Source organism: Chionomys nivalis, chromosome 23 (genome assembly GCF_950005125.1).
Source record: "Chionomys nivalis chromosome 23, mChiNiv1.1, whole genome shotgun sequence".
Lineage (NCBI taxonomy): Eukaryota > Metazoa > Chordata > Mammalia > Rodentia > Cricetidae > Chionomys > Chionomys nivalis.
In genome coordinates this window covers 14,150,874-14,166,636 of record NC_080108.1, presented here as the reverse complement: position 1 = coordinate 14,166,636, position 15,763 = coordinate 14,150,874, and the positions used below count along the sequence as shown (strand labels likewise).

At 47.9% G+C, this 15,763-nt stretch overlaps 1 protein-coding gene and 1 long non-coding RNA gene across 2 annotated transcripts; one reads left to right on the top strand and one right to left on the bottom strand.

The window, feature by feature from the left end:
- The first annotated feature begins 718 nt into the window (after positions 1–718).
- Positions 719–5,788, top strand: Ngrn (neugrin, neurite outgrowth associated). Its single transcript, XM_057756105.1, has 3 exons — positions 719–920; positions 1,286–1,396; positions 4,901–5,788. Exons 1-3 carry the CDS (start codon positions 757–759, stop codon positions 5,427–5,429), a joined length of 804 nt encoding a protein of 267 aa, XP_057612088.1. The 5' UTR covers positions 719–756; the 3' UTR covers positions 5,430–5,788.
- A 3,467-nt stretch (positions 5,789–9,255) lies between these two features.
- Positions 9,256–14,530, bottom strand: LOC130865201 (uncharacterized). Its single transcript, XR_009056084.1, has 2 exons — positions 13,856–14,530; positions 9,256–9,735 (listed from the first exon to the last, which is right to left on the bottom strand). It is a non-coding gene; the product is annotated as an uncharacterized LOC130865201 (long non-coding RNA).
- Positions 14,531–15,763: the final 1,233 nt, after the last annotated feature.

Genomic DNA, 15,763 nt, shown 5'->3' with positions numbered 1-15,763 from the left:
CCCAAAGACATCAAGGATTCGTCAACATTCTAAGATTCTTTGGGGGAATCGGTTAAAAAAAAAAAAAAAAAAAAAAACACGAAGAGCTAAGGCCAGCATGAATGCATCTCTGCTTGTCAAGCCTTAGGCTGGGTTTCTCGCTAAGCGGTGGGTCTGAACCCTGGGGCTGGAGGACTGGGCAACAAGGAGTTCCTTTCCCAGTGGAGTCAAACGCCCAAGGTACGGTTTAGTCACCATCAGAAGATTGCTGAGGGTCCGCCCTTCCTGCCACAGTGGCAGAATCAGGCAGGCCTGGGCAGCCTGTGCCAGAGGGGCGGCTCTGGGCAACGAACTCGTCTTTTTATTAAAGTTTATGTCGTTTTCCAGGCGCGTCCTGTACCTCCTTTCGATCCTCGCGTCTGAGGCAAACTCTTCTCACAGTTACAGTAGGGAAGCCCAGCGTGGTGGCTCAGGCCTGTAACCCCAGTTACTTGGGAAGCTGAGGCAAGATGATGAACTCAGGCTAGGATAGTTCAGTCTCAAAATGTTTGGTTTTCTTTTAAATGGCTAGGGAGACCATTTGCCTAGCTTGGCTCCCCAGCACCGCAAAAACAAAATAAGAAGAAAAGGGTGGGCAACTGGGCAGTACAAGGGCAACCTCCGCCTTTAGGTAAACTGAAGGCTCACGGTCCCGCCCTACTTCCGGTTCCCCATTTCGCTTCCGATCCCGCCCGCTCTCTTCCGGTCGCGAGCTGCAGAGGACTGTCTTGGGTCGCGATGGCGCTTACCCTCAGCCTCTGGTTCGGCGGTCGTGTCCGGGCTGCTGTCGCTCGTTGTGGGTTCGCGACCCAGGGCTTGGCGGGACCGGGCCCGCTCAGCCGCGAGCCGGACCCCGATTCCGACTGGGAGCCGGAGGAGCGGGCGCTCCAGGAGGTGGAGAGGTACCGGCTCCTTGGAGGGCCCTCAGCCTGAAGCTAGGCCTCCCGCCCCCCAGTTCCGGCGTCCAGCGACCGCGTCCGCAGAGGCTCTAGTTTCTTCTCGCCCGTTGTTGAGGGCGCAGGGGCAAGTGGTCAGCTCCCCTGGGACCCCTGGGACCATCGCTAGTGATGTGTTTCATCTCCCGCTCAAAGAGTTTCGGCATGCTTATGATCAGGTGTTAGATTTCTGGGGCGGTGTACAGAGAGTTGCTTTAACCTGGTAGACGTTGCCAAACAAGGGGGCTGGGCTCTCCGTGCTGTAGTCCGAGGTTCTTTAAACACCCGTCTTGCTTCCACGCATGGCTTCTGCCGTTGGTTCTTTCCCCTAGCACTCTGAAGCGACAGAAAAATGCAATACGATTCCAGAAAATTCGAAGGCAAATGGAGGCTCCCGGTGCGCCACCCAGAACACTGACGTGGGAAGCCATAGAGCAGATCCGGTAAGATTCTGTTTTCAAAATGAGGTTTACTTCTTGAGGATTTTAATTTTGTTGCCTTTTCAGCAGAAGATGCGCCCGTCTAGATTGTTTTGGTTTTTGTGATGCTGGACTCAACATAGGACCTCACCTATGGTCCGCCAAAAGCTCTACCTCCGAACTACATCTCCAGCTCGGGTTTAGTGCGCTGCCATTATGGACGGTTGGTTGGTGGTTTGGGGTTTTTGTTTTGTAACAAAGTTAGTATTTGTAGAGGCCCAAACGCCTAACATCTGAGTAGAACGCGGCGATGTCCTCCTGAAATCTTGCAGAGGAAGTTTCCGCGTTTATGTGCGTTGTCTTTGGAAGAGAACTGTGATTTACAAGTATTGGAAGGAAACTTTCTTCTTGACAGTCTCATGCAGCCCAGGCTGGCCTCTAGCACACTGTAGCCGAGGACGGTCCTGAACTCCTTATCCTCCTGAGTGCTGTGTGTGGGAGGGAGAGTGCAGGTTTGTGCCAGCTCGCTTGCATTTTTTTTCTCTTTTGGGGGGGACAGGGCTACTCTGTAGACTGGGGTAGCCTGGAATTCTTGGCAGTCCACCTGCCTCTGCCAAGTGCTAGGATTATAGGATTACATGGTGTGTGAGCCACCACTATTGCTTAAAAGGGGTCTTAAAAGAATTTTTCTTTCTCTTTTTTCTTTCTATTTGTTACGGTCTCTTTTAGGAATGGGGGGGGGGCGATAGCTCACTCGGTAGCTTGCCTGGCACATGTGGGGACCTGAATTTGGTTCCCCATTATGCCTGCTATTGTAATTGTAATTCCAGCAGTGGACCAATGGGAAGCAGAGATGAGACAAGGCACATCCCTGGAGCTGCAAGGCCAGTTGGTCACCTCCACGGTAAAGTGCAGGCCAGTGAGACCCTGTCTCAAAAGGATAGATGGCATCAGAGGACCAACATTAGAGATTGCCCTCTGACCTCCGTGCACCAAGACACATACTTGCACCCTCTACAGATGAACACACACACAATTTATTTAGATCCTGTTTTAGCTAGATTTGGCCAGCATATAGCTGTAATCCCACTGCGGAGGAGGTGTGGGACAGAGGCAGGTGACTCTCCCTGAAAGCCCCAGTAACCTACATTCTGAGTTTGAGGGCAGCCAGGACTGCATAGTGAGATTCGTCTCAAAACAAACATTTGAGAAAGGCTCATTTACTCCAGGCTGGTCTGGAATGTGCTCCGTGGCTGAGATGACTTCCTCCCTGACTCTTAAGTGCTGGGATGACATATGTGTACCACATCTGTTTATGTGAAGTGCGCAGGATTGGATCTGGGGCCTCATGCATGCTTAACCAAACCGCTACAAACTGAATTACATCTTAAAATCCCTCTTTTTTGCTTTTTCTAAGGTTTTTGTTTTTTCATCTGCTTGGTTTTGCTTTGCTTTTTGAGACAGTCTTCACTGTGTAGTTCAGTCTGGCTTGAAACTCTTAATCTCTGCCCTCTCTTCAATCCTGGGATTACAGATGGGTGCTGTTAGCCTTCCCTCTGCTCCACCTGTAACACGCTGCATATTGAGAATTATTTGCTCTATTTGTTTCTGTTCTGTTGTTTTGCTTTTCCCCTAGGACAGGGTTTCTCTGTGTAGCCCTTGCTGTCCTGGGAACTCAGTTTATAGACTAGGCTGGCCTTGAACTCACAGAGATCCACCTGCCTCTGCCTCCTGGGTGCTGTGATTAAAGGCCTGTGCCACCACCATCCAGCAAGTTTTCATCTCTTAAATCACAAACTGCGTACTATAAATTCTGTTCCAATCTTTTCTTTTTACACTCACTGTGTACTTTTGCTTTTTCCATTTTAGTAGTGAGCTCCTGGGCGGGAGTGGAGCTCAAAGCATTTATCTAGTAGGCATGAAGCCCTGGGGTCAGTCCCAAGAACCACCACCTTCCCTTCCTGACCTGTGAAAAAAAGTACTACTTAAGTCTTTAGTAGGTGCACAGTGAGCCACAGTTTATCTTACCTGTCTTCTGTTAAAGGTGTTTAAATTCTTTCCCTTACAAAGCATTCTCCAAGCTGGGGAGGAGGTGAGGAGTGGGGTGGTCGCTTCTCCGTGAGTTCAAGGACAGCCTGGGCTAAACAGAAACCCTATCTCCAGACCAAAATAAATAAAGAAAGAAATATTAAAGATAAAAAGAACTCTCCAGTAAACAGCTTTGTATATGTAGTATGCAGCATATCTACTAGAAATAAGATATTTGCATTATAATAAATAGTAATAAGTAGCCCTGTGTTGACTATACACCCTTTCCATTTGTATGAGAAAGACTCTAATTAACAAAGAGAACACTGTAGAGCTGGGTAAAGACTTTGTACCATCTCCTGGATACCCAGGAAACTGTACTATTCCGCATCCCCAAGGTTCTGAGAATCCTCTTCAGAGCCTCAGACACACTGGTAAGTACTCTGCCGCCGAGGAATAGTCTTCTACATTTTATTGTTTTGGGCTTTTTTTCCTTTGGAGATAAGGTCTATGTAGCCCTGGCTGACCTCAAGTTCATAGAGATCGGCTTGCCTCTGCCTCTGGAGTGTTGGGATTTAAAGATATGTGCCACCATTCCTGACTTTTCTGCCACTTGGGAAATAGCTTTTAACTAACCTTCCAGCTTCCTCCCTAGCAGGTCCTGGCCTGTAGTCAATAAGTGTCCTTTAGCGTCAACGGAAAAACAGGTCATGAAGAAAACCCGCCAGTTTCCTGTTCTTGGTCTTTACCGCCCATTATCTTGCGAATGACAGTAAGCTGTCAGCTGAACTGTTTCCTGATGCAGTTAATGGTTCCCGCGTTTCTTGCTCTACAAGCAGTATCTTTGTTTTCTCCTTTGTCTTTTTCCGGCTTACTCCTGACCTTTTAGATCATCTCTATGTTGGACTTCTCAGGCATGCCTGAGTCAGACTGCAGGTGATAGACTTGCCTGTCCCCAGTCTCCCTGTGTACTAACTGCGTCATCTTTCGCTGTGGTGCTTTGCTATTTTGTGGTATTTACCACCAACCTCTATGATCTTGGAAGTGAAGGTCAGTTCCATTATCAGGACCTATCAGTAGACAGCAGTCGGTAGCTATTGGTTGCCGTGAACTGTCCTGATTAAAAGGTCTTGCACACAGTACAGAATTAATTGGCACAGTCTAAGGGCTGCCTTCAGTCTTCCCCAAACTCTTATTTGTCACTAGCATTGTCACTTCTTTTTTTTTGGTTTTTCGAGACAGGGTTTCTCTGTGGTTTTGGAGACTGTCCTGGAACTAGCTCTTTTTTTTTTTTTTTTTTTTTTTTTTTTGTTTGTTTTTCGAGATGGAACTAGCTCTTGTAGACCAGGCTGGTCTCGAACTCACAGAGATCTGCCTGCCTCTGCCTCCCGAGTGCTGGGATTAAAGGCGTGCGCCACCACCGCCCGGCTAGCATTGTCACTTCTAACTCTTCTCATAGGAGACTTACTCGCAATCTCAAAAACTGCTGTTTTTCCATAGGTATTTGCATAAGGAATTTGCAGAGTCCTGGTCGGTTCCCAGGTTGGCAGAAGGCTTTGATGTCAGCACCGATGTTATCAGAAGGATTTTAAAAAGTAAGTTTGTTCCCACTTTGGAGCAGAAACTGAAGCAGGATCAGAAGGTCTTGATAAAAGCTGGTTTCGCCCCAGCTTCTGGAGATGCGGTGAAGTCACTCAGTGCAGGACATTCTGTTTCTGGCCTGCTGCCACCAGGGGATGAAGTTTCATCTAAACGTCAGACTCACAGCACAGCAGATGCACAGAAGAGCCAGAAAGAAAGGACTAAAAGAGAAAGCTTGGTGCCTGCCACTGCAACCACGGGCCATCAGAGGAAATGTGAGAAGCACACCACCAGCGATTCGGAAGCTGATGGTGACAGATTGCCAAGTGTAGAGAAGCCGGGGGAGCTGAAGGCTGGGGTGCCAAGTGATCAGAACTTCACCAGCAAAGTTGTACAGAGGGGACGTGAGTTCTTTGACAGCAATGGGAACTTTCTCTACAGAATTTGAGCCTGGGCCTGACTTTCAGAGATGCCTTCACACAGCTGAGCAAGTAAATTGCAGTTGCCAGCATTCCTGCAGATTTGGAAGAAAAATTAAGGCTAGGATGTGGGTGGAGGAGCTACTTGGCTAGAGTCAGACTTCTGGAGTAAGCCCCATTGGACCCTGTGGATCTAAATACTCATTCATCCTTAGTGCTTGGTCTCTCTGTTGAGAACAAGTATTACATGTCATGAATGTCTGTTACTGTGTTGGAGGAGATGGAAAGCCTGCCTCCTGACCTCATTTCCTTCTTGATCACTAACTGTTCTCGCACAGTTTAATCAGTTGGTTTCCTAATGTGCAAAGTAAAGTAAAGCATAGCAGTTCGTTGCTTGGTGCTCTGTGGATTAGGATTTTCCTGTAAACTTTGGAGTGGTGGACTGGAAAAGGTGGAAAGGAAAAGTATTCTTTGTCATTAAATTTTGGTAGATGGCACAAGAAGAATCCCACCCCCAAAAGGCTTCTCTGCACAGCACTCCCCTCAGTAATAAATTATATTTTAAAGTTTTAAAATTAGATGTTGTGTGTGTGCCACAGTGCACATGCAAATGTCATGAGACAACTTGTAGCACTGTTCTCTCTCCGCCATGCCTGTCCTGGAAATGTGGCTTAGGTTGACAGCAAGTGCTTGTACCTGCTGAGCTGTGCCACGAGCTCTCACGGCAACCAAAACTTGGACTTTTTGAATTGCTGGGGTTCTGAAAACCATTTAGGAATGGGAAGAACAGAGCAGCTCTAAAACAAAGGATAAGTCTTAGAGTCCCTAACACATTTCCCCGAACTATGCTAAAGTTAAACTGTATTTGATAGCCCAGTAGGTACCAGGCTTTTCTTAAAGATGGGAGTGTGTAGGGAACTCAGCCCCTGAACAAATGAACAGACCCTACGATGCCTGCTGATAAATGGTAGTTCTGGGACTAAACCCAAGCCGCCTTTAAAATCCTAGCAATACAGCACTATGCGGCGTAATTTCTGGTTGTTTTAGGAGTTAACACTAAAAATAAATCAATGAATGAATGAATGAACTATGTGGCGTAATTTCTGGTTGTTTTAGGAGTTAACACTAAAAATAAATGAATGAATGAATAAATAAATAAATTGTAGGAGGGAATGAGAACTTCAGCAACAAGAATCCAGTAACATGTTTCCTCTGTGCCTCATTCTAACACCTGGTCAGCTAAAACTGGTACTCATAAGTGATGATGTCACTTAAAACCTGGCCATCCCAACGTGATACTACCATTTATTAGAGTCTAGCTATCTGAAACGTTGATAACAGTAGTTATAACACTGACTGCTGTCTTCGTTGTTTTTGAAATAGCTTCTTACTAGCCCAGGCTGCCCTGAAACAGCAGTTCTTTTCCCCAGCCTTGGAAGAGCTGAGGCTACAGGCTTCTGATGTCATTTCCCTAGCGGCTTCCCCAGTCACCCAGGCTAAAGCAGCTCTGTCAGATGTTTTGTGCTGCGCCGGCTCCGGCAGAGGAGAGTCGCCCCAGAATGTAATTAGGCTCTCTGGCAGCAGGGTGGAACAGTTCCTGAGAACGGAACCCCAAACTTCTGTTCAGAACCATATTTATTGGCGGCTGATCACAAAGGTTGTATTTGGGATTCAACAAGTTCCTCATGTCAGAAGCCCCTTTGATTTATCCTACATGTTATCTGAAGAAAACTGTCACACCCTCACAACCGTCAGTCACATTGTGTACTGTTGCAGTAACCAACGATAGAAGACCTCCAGATGTGCCTGGATAGTCTTGTGACCAAAGATGCGACGGATGAATAAGCCCTTCAGAAAAATAACTCTATAAATCATAGAAAATAATCACTGTTCTTTACATGATTTCTTCAAGGTCCAGGTACCTTTAACAACATCAATCATGAAACCTAGATAACAGCGAGAAACAATTATTACATTTTATGGGGCTGGAGAGATGGCTCAGAGGTTAAGAGCATTGCCTGCTCTACCAAAGGTCCTGAGTTCAATTCCCAGCAACCACATGGTGGCTCACAACCATCTGTAATGAGGTCTGGTGCCCTCTTCTGGCCAGCAGGCATACACACAGACAGAATATTGTATACATAATAAATATTAAAAAAAAAAAATTATTACATTTTATGTTTACTCTAGATACAGTGACTATGAGACTCCCATCACACATCTGTTTTCATGTTCCGTGACCCTACCCTTATTTCCTGTAATTTGAGAAATTAATGCTATCACCTCTCATTTTGAATGACGACCCCACGAAGGCAGGAGACCTGTGCATTCATCACTGTTCCCAACTACTACCAGATTGGCGAAGCTCCTAACTACTGCTGTATTGGTTAAGTGAGGAGATGGCTGAAGGACTTCCTAACAATCAGTGAATCTTTTATGGCTCTAAGCACCACTTTTTAGGTTTGTCATCTCACTCACCCAGATCTCAGCCAAGGGACATAAACTTCCAAAACGACCTTTCCTGCTGTGTTGTTGTCTCACAAGTGTTTGGAAACAGCCTAGGCGGGAGACTGGACTGTGGGGTTGAATACAGTTCCAGTCCTGTATCCACTGGGCTGTGGTTATAGGACCTCATGGGTCCCTGTTTTGGGGCCACCGTCTTCGATGACAATGAAGAACACCACACCGAATGAGGGAGGCCTGCACTTAGGAGCTCAGTCGCATGGGTGCTGGAAGAAGAGACGCTTCAGGTCTCACTCGAGCTGGAAAGGAGTGGGTGCCTCGACAGCTTGGGTTGGCAGACCACAGCAGAATGGATATGGCTGCACCACAGAGGCACACTTCACTGCTTTACGAAACAAGGGGCAGGAAGGCATCTCAGGGCACTTCTGTCCCTCAGTGCAGCATCTAGAGAGGATGCAGTGAGGTCAGGCAGAGGTCAGCATAAATGAACTGAAGCACTGTATGAGCTCAGGCCTTTTTAAAATGCTTATTTTTTAAAACTTCACTTAAATTCATTTATTTTAATGGCGCTGGAGAGTGAACCACCCAGTCTGTTTTATAAGTGGCTTTCCCAGTTGGTTTGTTTTCCAAACAGGATTCATATCAAGTAGCAGTACATTTTGTTGTTATGTTCTTGAAGTCTTTTAACCCTTTCTGGGGAATAAGATAACAAATTCAAGCGACTAAGGAAAAAGAAACGTATTAATAAACCATTCTGCAGAAAAGGATGCCAGCATAGAGAACAGGCAAAAGTAGCTGGAATGCTGATTTGGTGCAAGATGGTAGTTTTTAAACTAAGTTTTTAAACTAATTAAATTTAGAGATAGGGTCTCTAGCACCAGCTGTACTGCAACTGTGTAGACGAGGCTGGTCTTGAACTCACAGAAGACCCTGCCTCTGCCTCCCAGTACTGGGTAAGTTAAAACCATGGGTCACCATGCCTGGCCTTCATAATATGTTTCTTAAACCTTTTATTCCAGAGTAGTCCCACCGTTCGCCTCTTTCCCCTCGCCATTGATTTTGAGAAGCGAGGCCATTGCTCCAGATGAGCCCCTGCTCTGAGGGAGTCAGGGTTTGGGAAGCGGGAGGCGTCCAGAGGTTGAGGGTGAGTCCTTGCTAGTTCTCCAGCTTATATTTTGAGGCAGGGTCTTTTGCTGAACCCAAAACTAGGCAATTAGGTTAGGCTAACTAGACAGCTTGCCTGAGGGATCCCCAGCCTCTGGCTAAGGAGTGCTGAGGTTACTAAGGGGATGCCACGACTGTTATTATTTTTTAAATGCGGGGGGGGTGTTGTTCGGGAGGGGGAGACACGAGACGCGCGGGGTTGGGGAAGGAGAGACAAGACACGCGGGGTCCCACGTGGGTAAACTTTAATGGGGGAGGGTAACATACAAGGAACGGGAGTGAAGAGACGAAAGGGAAAGAGGAGGGGAGGGCGCGAGGAGAGAGAGAGAGGGCGGGTTGGAACGCCCATTTTTAAAGGGCTCTGGGCATTTTGGGGTTTGTAGTCCACTTGGAGACTGTATTTTCTGCGCATGTGTGGCCTTGTCTCCAAAGGAACAACATTCCACCCTTTTGGTTTTATTAAAAAAAAAAAAAAAATTGAGGGGGGGGTTGAGGGTCTTAACGGGTAGGGAATAGGGGCGTAGCCCGGTCTCTCATGACTGCTTCCTGCTGACTTTGGGCGTCGAGGGGTCCGGGGAGCGTCCTATTGTCCTGATGATGTCATATCGATGTTTTGTCCGCTGGCATCAAGTGGCTGATTGAAGAAATCGCATCTGTCTGGAGATTGTATCTGTCTGGCTCTTGAGTGGCTGGGTCACCGTTAGGATGCTGGAAAACAAAAGTTGCATTAGTAGAAAGAAAAAAAGTTAGAGGGGAGATTTGGGGTGGAGGGGGTGGGCTTCAGGAGGCCAGGGGTTAAGAATAAGAATAAAAAAGGTAAATGATACTTATTCCGTTAATTGAATGATACTTATTCCGTTCTGCTTGTGTCTGCTTTGTCCAGGTGGGTCCGGCTGGTGTCTTGGAGCTTAAAGAAAATGTCTTAAAAGAAATAGATTTTAATCATATATTCCTTAACATTTTAGGGGTCACTGCTGCAGTCAGTGACAAACCTGTTATGTCAGGAACTTGGTTAAGCATTTGCTTATCACCTGAACCTCTTGGCTCTGTGTTTGATGATGATTCCTGTAGAGACAACTGGATGGTTATTTAGGAATTTAGAAAAAGGGGGGGTGTATTAGCACAGGAGGAAAAAATGAAAAATGAGACCGTTGTTTTCCTTAGGCTGGAGTAGAGGGGGTTGGACCTGTTGTCCTTTGGAACTTGAGGGAACATGGTCCCGTCTGAGTTACCGTGTAAGGAGGATTGTTTTGAGCTGTGGGGATGAACGGTTTCAGATGTGACAGGTGAATCCAGTGAGGAATTCCCTCGAGCTTGGCAGCTGTGGGAGTTAGAAGAATTACCCTGAGAGGACCCTGCCATTTAGGGGAAAGGGGTAAGGGACGTTGACCTGGAGGTGAGAATAAAACCTTATCTCCTATTTTAACCGGCGGTGGGCATGCGTTGGCACATGGTTGAGGTAGTGAGTGATCCGTGAAGTCCCACAGCAGTGAACGTAGGTGGAAAAGGAGGGGAGTGAGCAGGTGATCAGGAAGGGGAGAGGTTCCCGATGGGAGGCCAGGGGTTAAAACTGGCCGCCCATACATGAGTTCAAAGGGTGAAATGAAAAGAGGGCCCTTTGGGAGAGCCCGGAGCCTGAGAAGGGCCAGAGGCAAAAGTCTTACCCAGTCGAGGTGTAGTTCTTGTGACATCTTAACGAGGGCATCCTTTAAAGAGCGGTTAGTCCGTTCTACCTTACCTGAAGACTGGGGGTGGTATGGTATATGAAAATTCCAGGGGATTCCAAGTGCCCTAGACAGATTCTGAGAAATCTGGGAAGTAAACTCTGGGCCGTTATCTGACTGAAGAGAAGTTGGGAGCCCGAACCGCGGAACAATTTCTCGGAGGAGGATATCAGAAACCGTCTGGGCTCTCTTGTTAGAGGTGGGGAAGGCTTCAACCCACCCGGACATTGTATCCACCAACACCAGGAGATATTTAATTTTTTTAACTGTGGGCATATGAGTAAAATCCAGCTGCCAGTCAGTTCCCGGAAGGGAGCCCCTGGCTTGGTGAGTAGGGAAAGGAAAGCTACGATATTTGGTCCTGGGATCTGACTTTTGGCAGATCTCACAGGAGGCAGTGGTAGCCTTTAGGAACCTGATGTCCTCAGGTGTTGGTTTAATATATATTTTTATGAAATTAAGTAAAGCTCTTTCATTGGGATGAAATAGCTGGTGCAGGTAGGACAGGATCTGTTTGGTGTCAGGAGGTGTCTGCGAGGCCATGGGCTGTGCTGTTAGTACTCCCTGAGGTAGCTGAGGCAGACCTGGGCTCTGGAGTGCTGCTGTCTTAGCGGCTCTGTCAGCTCGATTGTTTCCCTTGGAGACAATAGAGCTGTCAGACTGATGAGACCGGCAGTGAATAATTCCTATAGCTTTAGGGAGATGGGAAGCTTTTAGTAAGTCCATGATATACTCTGAGTTGGTAATAGAGCCTCCCTTCGTTGTGAGAAGCCCGCGCTCCTTCCAGATGGCCGCATGAGACAGCAGGATATGAAACGCATATTTAGAATCTGTGTAAACATTTAAAGATTGCCCCTCGGCCAACTGAAAGGCACGGGTGAGAGCTATCAGCTCAGCCTGCTGGTTAGTAGTATGAGCAGGGAGTGCCTTTGCCTCAACTATCTCCGTGTCTGATACTATGGCATAACCTGCTCTGCGAGTCCCATCACATAGAAAGGAGCTGCCATCCGTGTACCAGGTATGAGTAGCCTGGGACAGACTGCCCTCCTGAATATGTGAGGGGTGAGGCAGTAGGTCTTCCAGGACCTCGACGCAGGAGTGAGATGGGGAATCATTTACATTAGGTTGAGGTAGAAGATTTGAAATATTAAGGGGTGGGCAGCATTGAAATGTGAGACTGGCATCTTCCACCAGTGCCACCTGAAGGGAAAGAACTCGAGAAGGGGGTAGGGTCTGTAGACCTTTATAAGTTAAGAGGTTGGACAGGTTATGATGAGAGAAGACTGTAGTGGGTGCTCCGAAGGTTAGTTTTTTTGACTCACGAATAAGAAGTTCAGCGGCCGCCAAGGCACGTATGCAGGATGCCCAGCCCTGAGTGGTGAGGTCCATTTTCTTTGACAGGTAGGCTACAGGTGCGAAGGAGGGTCCCAGTTGATGACCTAGGACTCCCAGAGCGTAACCTTCCTTTTCTGCTACGTAGAGAGAAAAGGGGCGGGTTAAATCTGGAAGATGGAGTGCTGGGGCCTGGATAAGGGCCTGCTGGAGTCTCCGGAAGGGCTTGGTGATGGGGTGGAGAAGGGGCTCATGCAGAGAGCCCAGAGCTGCTTCGTATAGAGGGCGGGCAAGGAGGGAGAAGGAGGGAATCCAGGAACGCAGGAAACCAGCCACTCCTAGGAATGATAAAACCTCTTCTTTGGTGGAAGGAACTGCAAGAGATTGAATTAGTTTTTTTCTGTCCAGAGTGATGGCCTTTTGGGTTGGGGTTATGGTTAATCCCAAATACGTTACCTGAGTGGTGGACAATTGAGCCTTAGAGGGGGAAACTCTGTAGCCCTTTTTGGATAAGAAATTTAATAAGGCGGCGGTATCAGTCCTGCTAGTCTCCAGAGATGGGCTACACAGCAGAATGTCATCGACATAGAGTAGCAGTTTTGATTTAAGGAGGGACAGTGAGAGCAGATCAGAGGCCAGGGCCTGGCCAAAGAGATGTGGGCTGTCCCGGAATCCCTGAGGGAGGACGGTCCAAGTTAGTTGTGTGGAGAAGTTAGTATCAGGATCTGTCCAGGTGAAGGCGAAGATATTTTGAGATTGAGGGCTGAGAGGGATAGAGAAAAAGGCATCTTTTAGGTCTAAAACTGAGAAGTGGGAGGTTCCTGAAGGAATGTTAGACAGAAGGGTGAGGGGGTTAGGGACAACGGGGTGTAGCGGGACAACAGCAGAATTAATACGTCGGAGGTCCTGAACCAAACATGTGAGCAGGTGAGCACTGAGAGACAGTAGAAGGATTTGTTTTTAAAGCCATGTAAAAGAATGTCATAATATACATCATTTCTTTCCATTTAGCAGAACGGTGGCAAAAGTTAGCTAGTTCCCGTAGAATATCGGGGTCAAAAGACCCGCAAGATGGCCATTTAAAGTTCCCCTGTAGGCCGTAGGACGGCCACCTCTTAGAGCAAAGGCGGATGAGTGTAGATAATTTAACAGAAGGAATTAAGGCGTGGGGCTGTAGAGCTTCCAACAGCTGTCCCAGAGGAGAGGAAGGGGGAATTGGTTTTGAAGACTTAGCGCCCATGGCTAGAACCGTGAAAATATCCGCAGAAGGCACCCGAAGATGCCCCGAACACAGTTGCTCTGGACACAGGCGTCAGAGTACCCAGGGGACCGTGCTATGGGCTAGCTGACCCAGTCCTAGTTTTCGACGGGAGACGGGGGTCTAGGCTAGGAGGGGACAGTTACGCCCGAAGGCTGCCCGTTGCAGCCGAAACGAACACCCAGGCCCTGTGAAAAGGCGTCCGATTTCACAGGGGGGGTGGTAGGACCTTGGCTGAGTCGAATTCAGCCAAGGTCGGGCCGCACCGTAGCGGCGGGCCGCACCGTAGCGGCGGTCACGATGAAGAAGAAGAAAGAAAAGGAATGAAACAGAGGACAGAGAACCAAAAGCCCCGGGCTTTTGGGTGCGGATAAAAACAGGTCTAGCCTAGGGCGGAAGGTCGGGGGAAGAGGGGGGGTTAGCAACCACACCCAGGACACGCCAGAGGAAGCCGGGAGCTCGGCCGGCCTCCTCCAGGTGAGAGGGGATGGTTAGCCAGCCCAGGTAAACTCACGAATTAGCCGCTAACGGTTGGAGAGGGAGGGCCGTGTCGAGATGGCTGGAACACGTGGAGTGGTCGCAGGTCGTCCGGTTTTGACCTTGTCCCGGGGGAGGCCCCGAGCTCCAGGAGGCGCCAAAACCCAGAGCCGAGGCCTCAGGTGAGGGCCCCGGGGCGAGAAGGTCCCCGAGCAGACGGCACCAAAATGTTATTATTTTTTAAATGCGGGGGTGTTGTTCGGGAGGGGGAGACACGAGACGCGCGGGGTTGGGGAAGGAGAGACAAGACACGCGGGGTCCCACGTGGGTAAACTTTAATGGGGGAGGGTAACATACAAGGAACGGGAGTGAAGAGACGAAAGGGAAAGAGGAGGGGAGGGCGCGAGGAGAGAGAGAGAGGGCGGGTTGGAACGCCCATTTTTAAAGGGCTCTGGGCATTTTGGGGTTTGTAGTCCACTTGGAGACTGTATTTTCTGCGCATGTGTGGCCTTGTCTCCAAAGGAACAACAACGACCACTTAGCATTTTTGTGGGTGTTGGGGAGCCAAACTCTAGTCATCACGCTTTATCCACTGAGCTGTCCCCGGCTTACCTCAACCTTCTCCCTCCTTTTCTTCCAGGAGACAGAGTCTCACATTGCCCAGAATAGCCTTGAACTGATTCTGTCTCCACCCAAGGGCTGGGATTTACAGACACCTGTCAAGATGTCAGACTGCCTGTTTTTGTTTTGTTTTGTTTAAAGAAAAAAGCCCAAAGTCTTAGACATTATCCATTTCCCCATACTTTCCTATTTATGTATTTTCTCAGTCAGTTCCTATCTGCAACAGCATGGTTGAGACCTATAAACAGAGGCAGAGCTTTTGTCCTGTCCGCCATGTCCTGAATAACCACATAAAAAGCTTATATTAATTACAAATGTTTGGTCTATAGTTCAGGCTTATTCACTCGCTCTTACAACTTAGATTAACCCATTTTTTTATTAATTACATTTTCCCACGTGGCTTCTTGACTTTACCTGTTCTCTAGCACATATTGTTTCCCCGTCAGCGACTCCCTCACCTCCACCCTTCTCTCTGTATTTTCTGTCTTTCCCTCGTGGCCTTATTCTGCCTTGCTATAGGCCAAAACAGCTTCTTTACTAAGCAAATGAGAGGAATACATCTTCACAGCGTGGAGGATTATCCCAAAGCAGAGACCTTGTCTCAAAAACAGAACCTCTGTGTAAGTAGCACCATACGGAGGTACTTCTGTTTTGCCTCTTTATTCATTTGTAGCATGACTGTGCCACAAGCTTATTTATTTTTCCCATAACGGCCATTGGCAAATTAGAACTCCGATATCCAAAGGTCACAGCCGGCAAGCCTTAATTTCATAGTCCAACATATTCATCCCTTTCCAAACTGCTCAAGCTCACATATACCTTCTACCACCAGGAAGCCAAGGACTGCATAGTCAGAGGCTAGATTGACAGTTGAGACTCCAGCAGTCCGTATTCTGCCCACTTTTCGAAACTTAAAATACAGGAAGGGCTCAATCTCTACTTGAACGGAACTACAGTCTAGTCTGTTGTATTCTTAAAATGTATCCCTCCCTGGGATCTGGAGTTTGACGAATAAGCAATTAACAAGGTATAATCTCTTTATCCAAGGAAAAAGCTCTGGTCACGAATGGGGTTGGAAAGCTCCTAAGCGGTCAAGAGCGTTCCCAGCATTTGCGTCTGGCAACTCAGAGCGGCAGCTTCAGGAAGTATGGAACGTTCGTCTAGTTTTTGCAGGCACCCGCACACACATGGCATACATTCGCGCACGCACGCACGCACGCACGCACGCACGCACGCACATAAATAAAAGTATACCCGTTAAAAACCTAACTCGTTGCCTCCTGTTTTGAAATGTCCCTTTCCGGACGCCGTCCTCTCCCAGTGT

Bases quoted from the DNA above. Each gene is read 5' to 3' on its own strand.
- Ngrn (XM_057756105.1), top strand. From the start codon at position 757: ATGGCGCTTACCCTCAGCCTCTGGTTCGGCGGTCGTGTCCGGGCTGCT. The intron at 921-1,285 runs GTACCGGCTCCT...TCTTTCCCCTAG, and splicing joins GCGCTCCAGGAGGTGGAGAG to CACTCTGAAGCGACAGAAAA. The intron at 1,397-4,900 runs GTAAGATTCTGT...GTTTTTCCATAG, and splicing joins GAAGCCATAGAGCAGATCCG to GTATTTGCATAAGGAATTTG.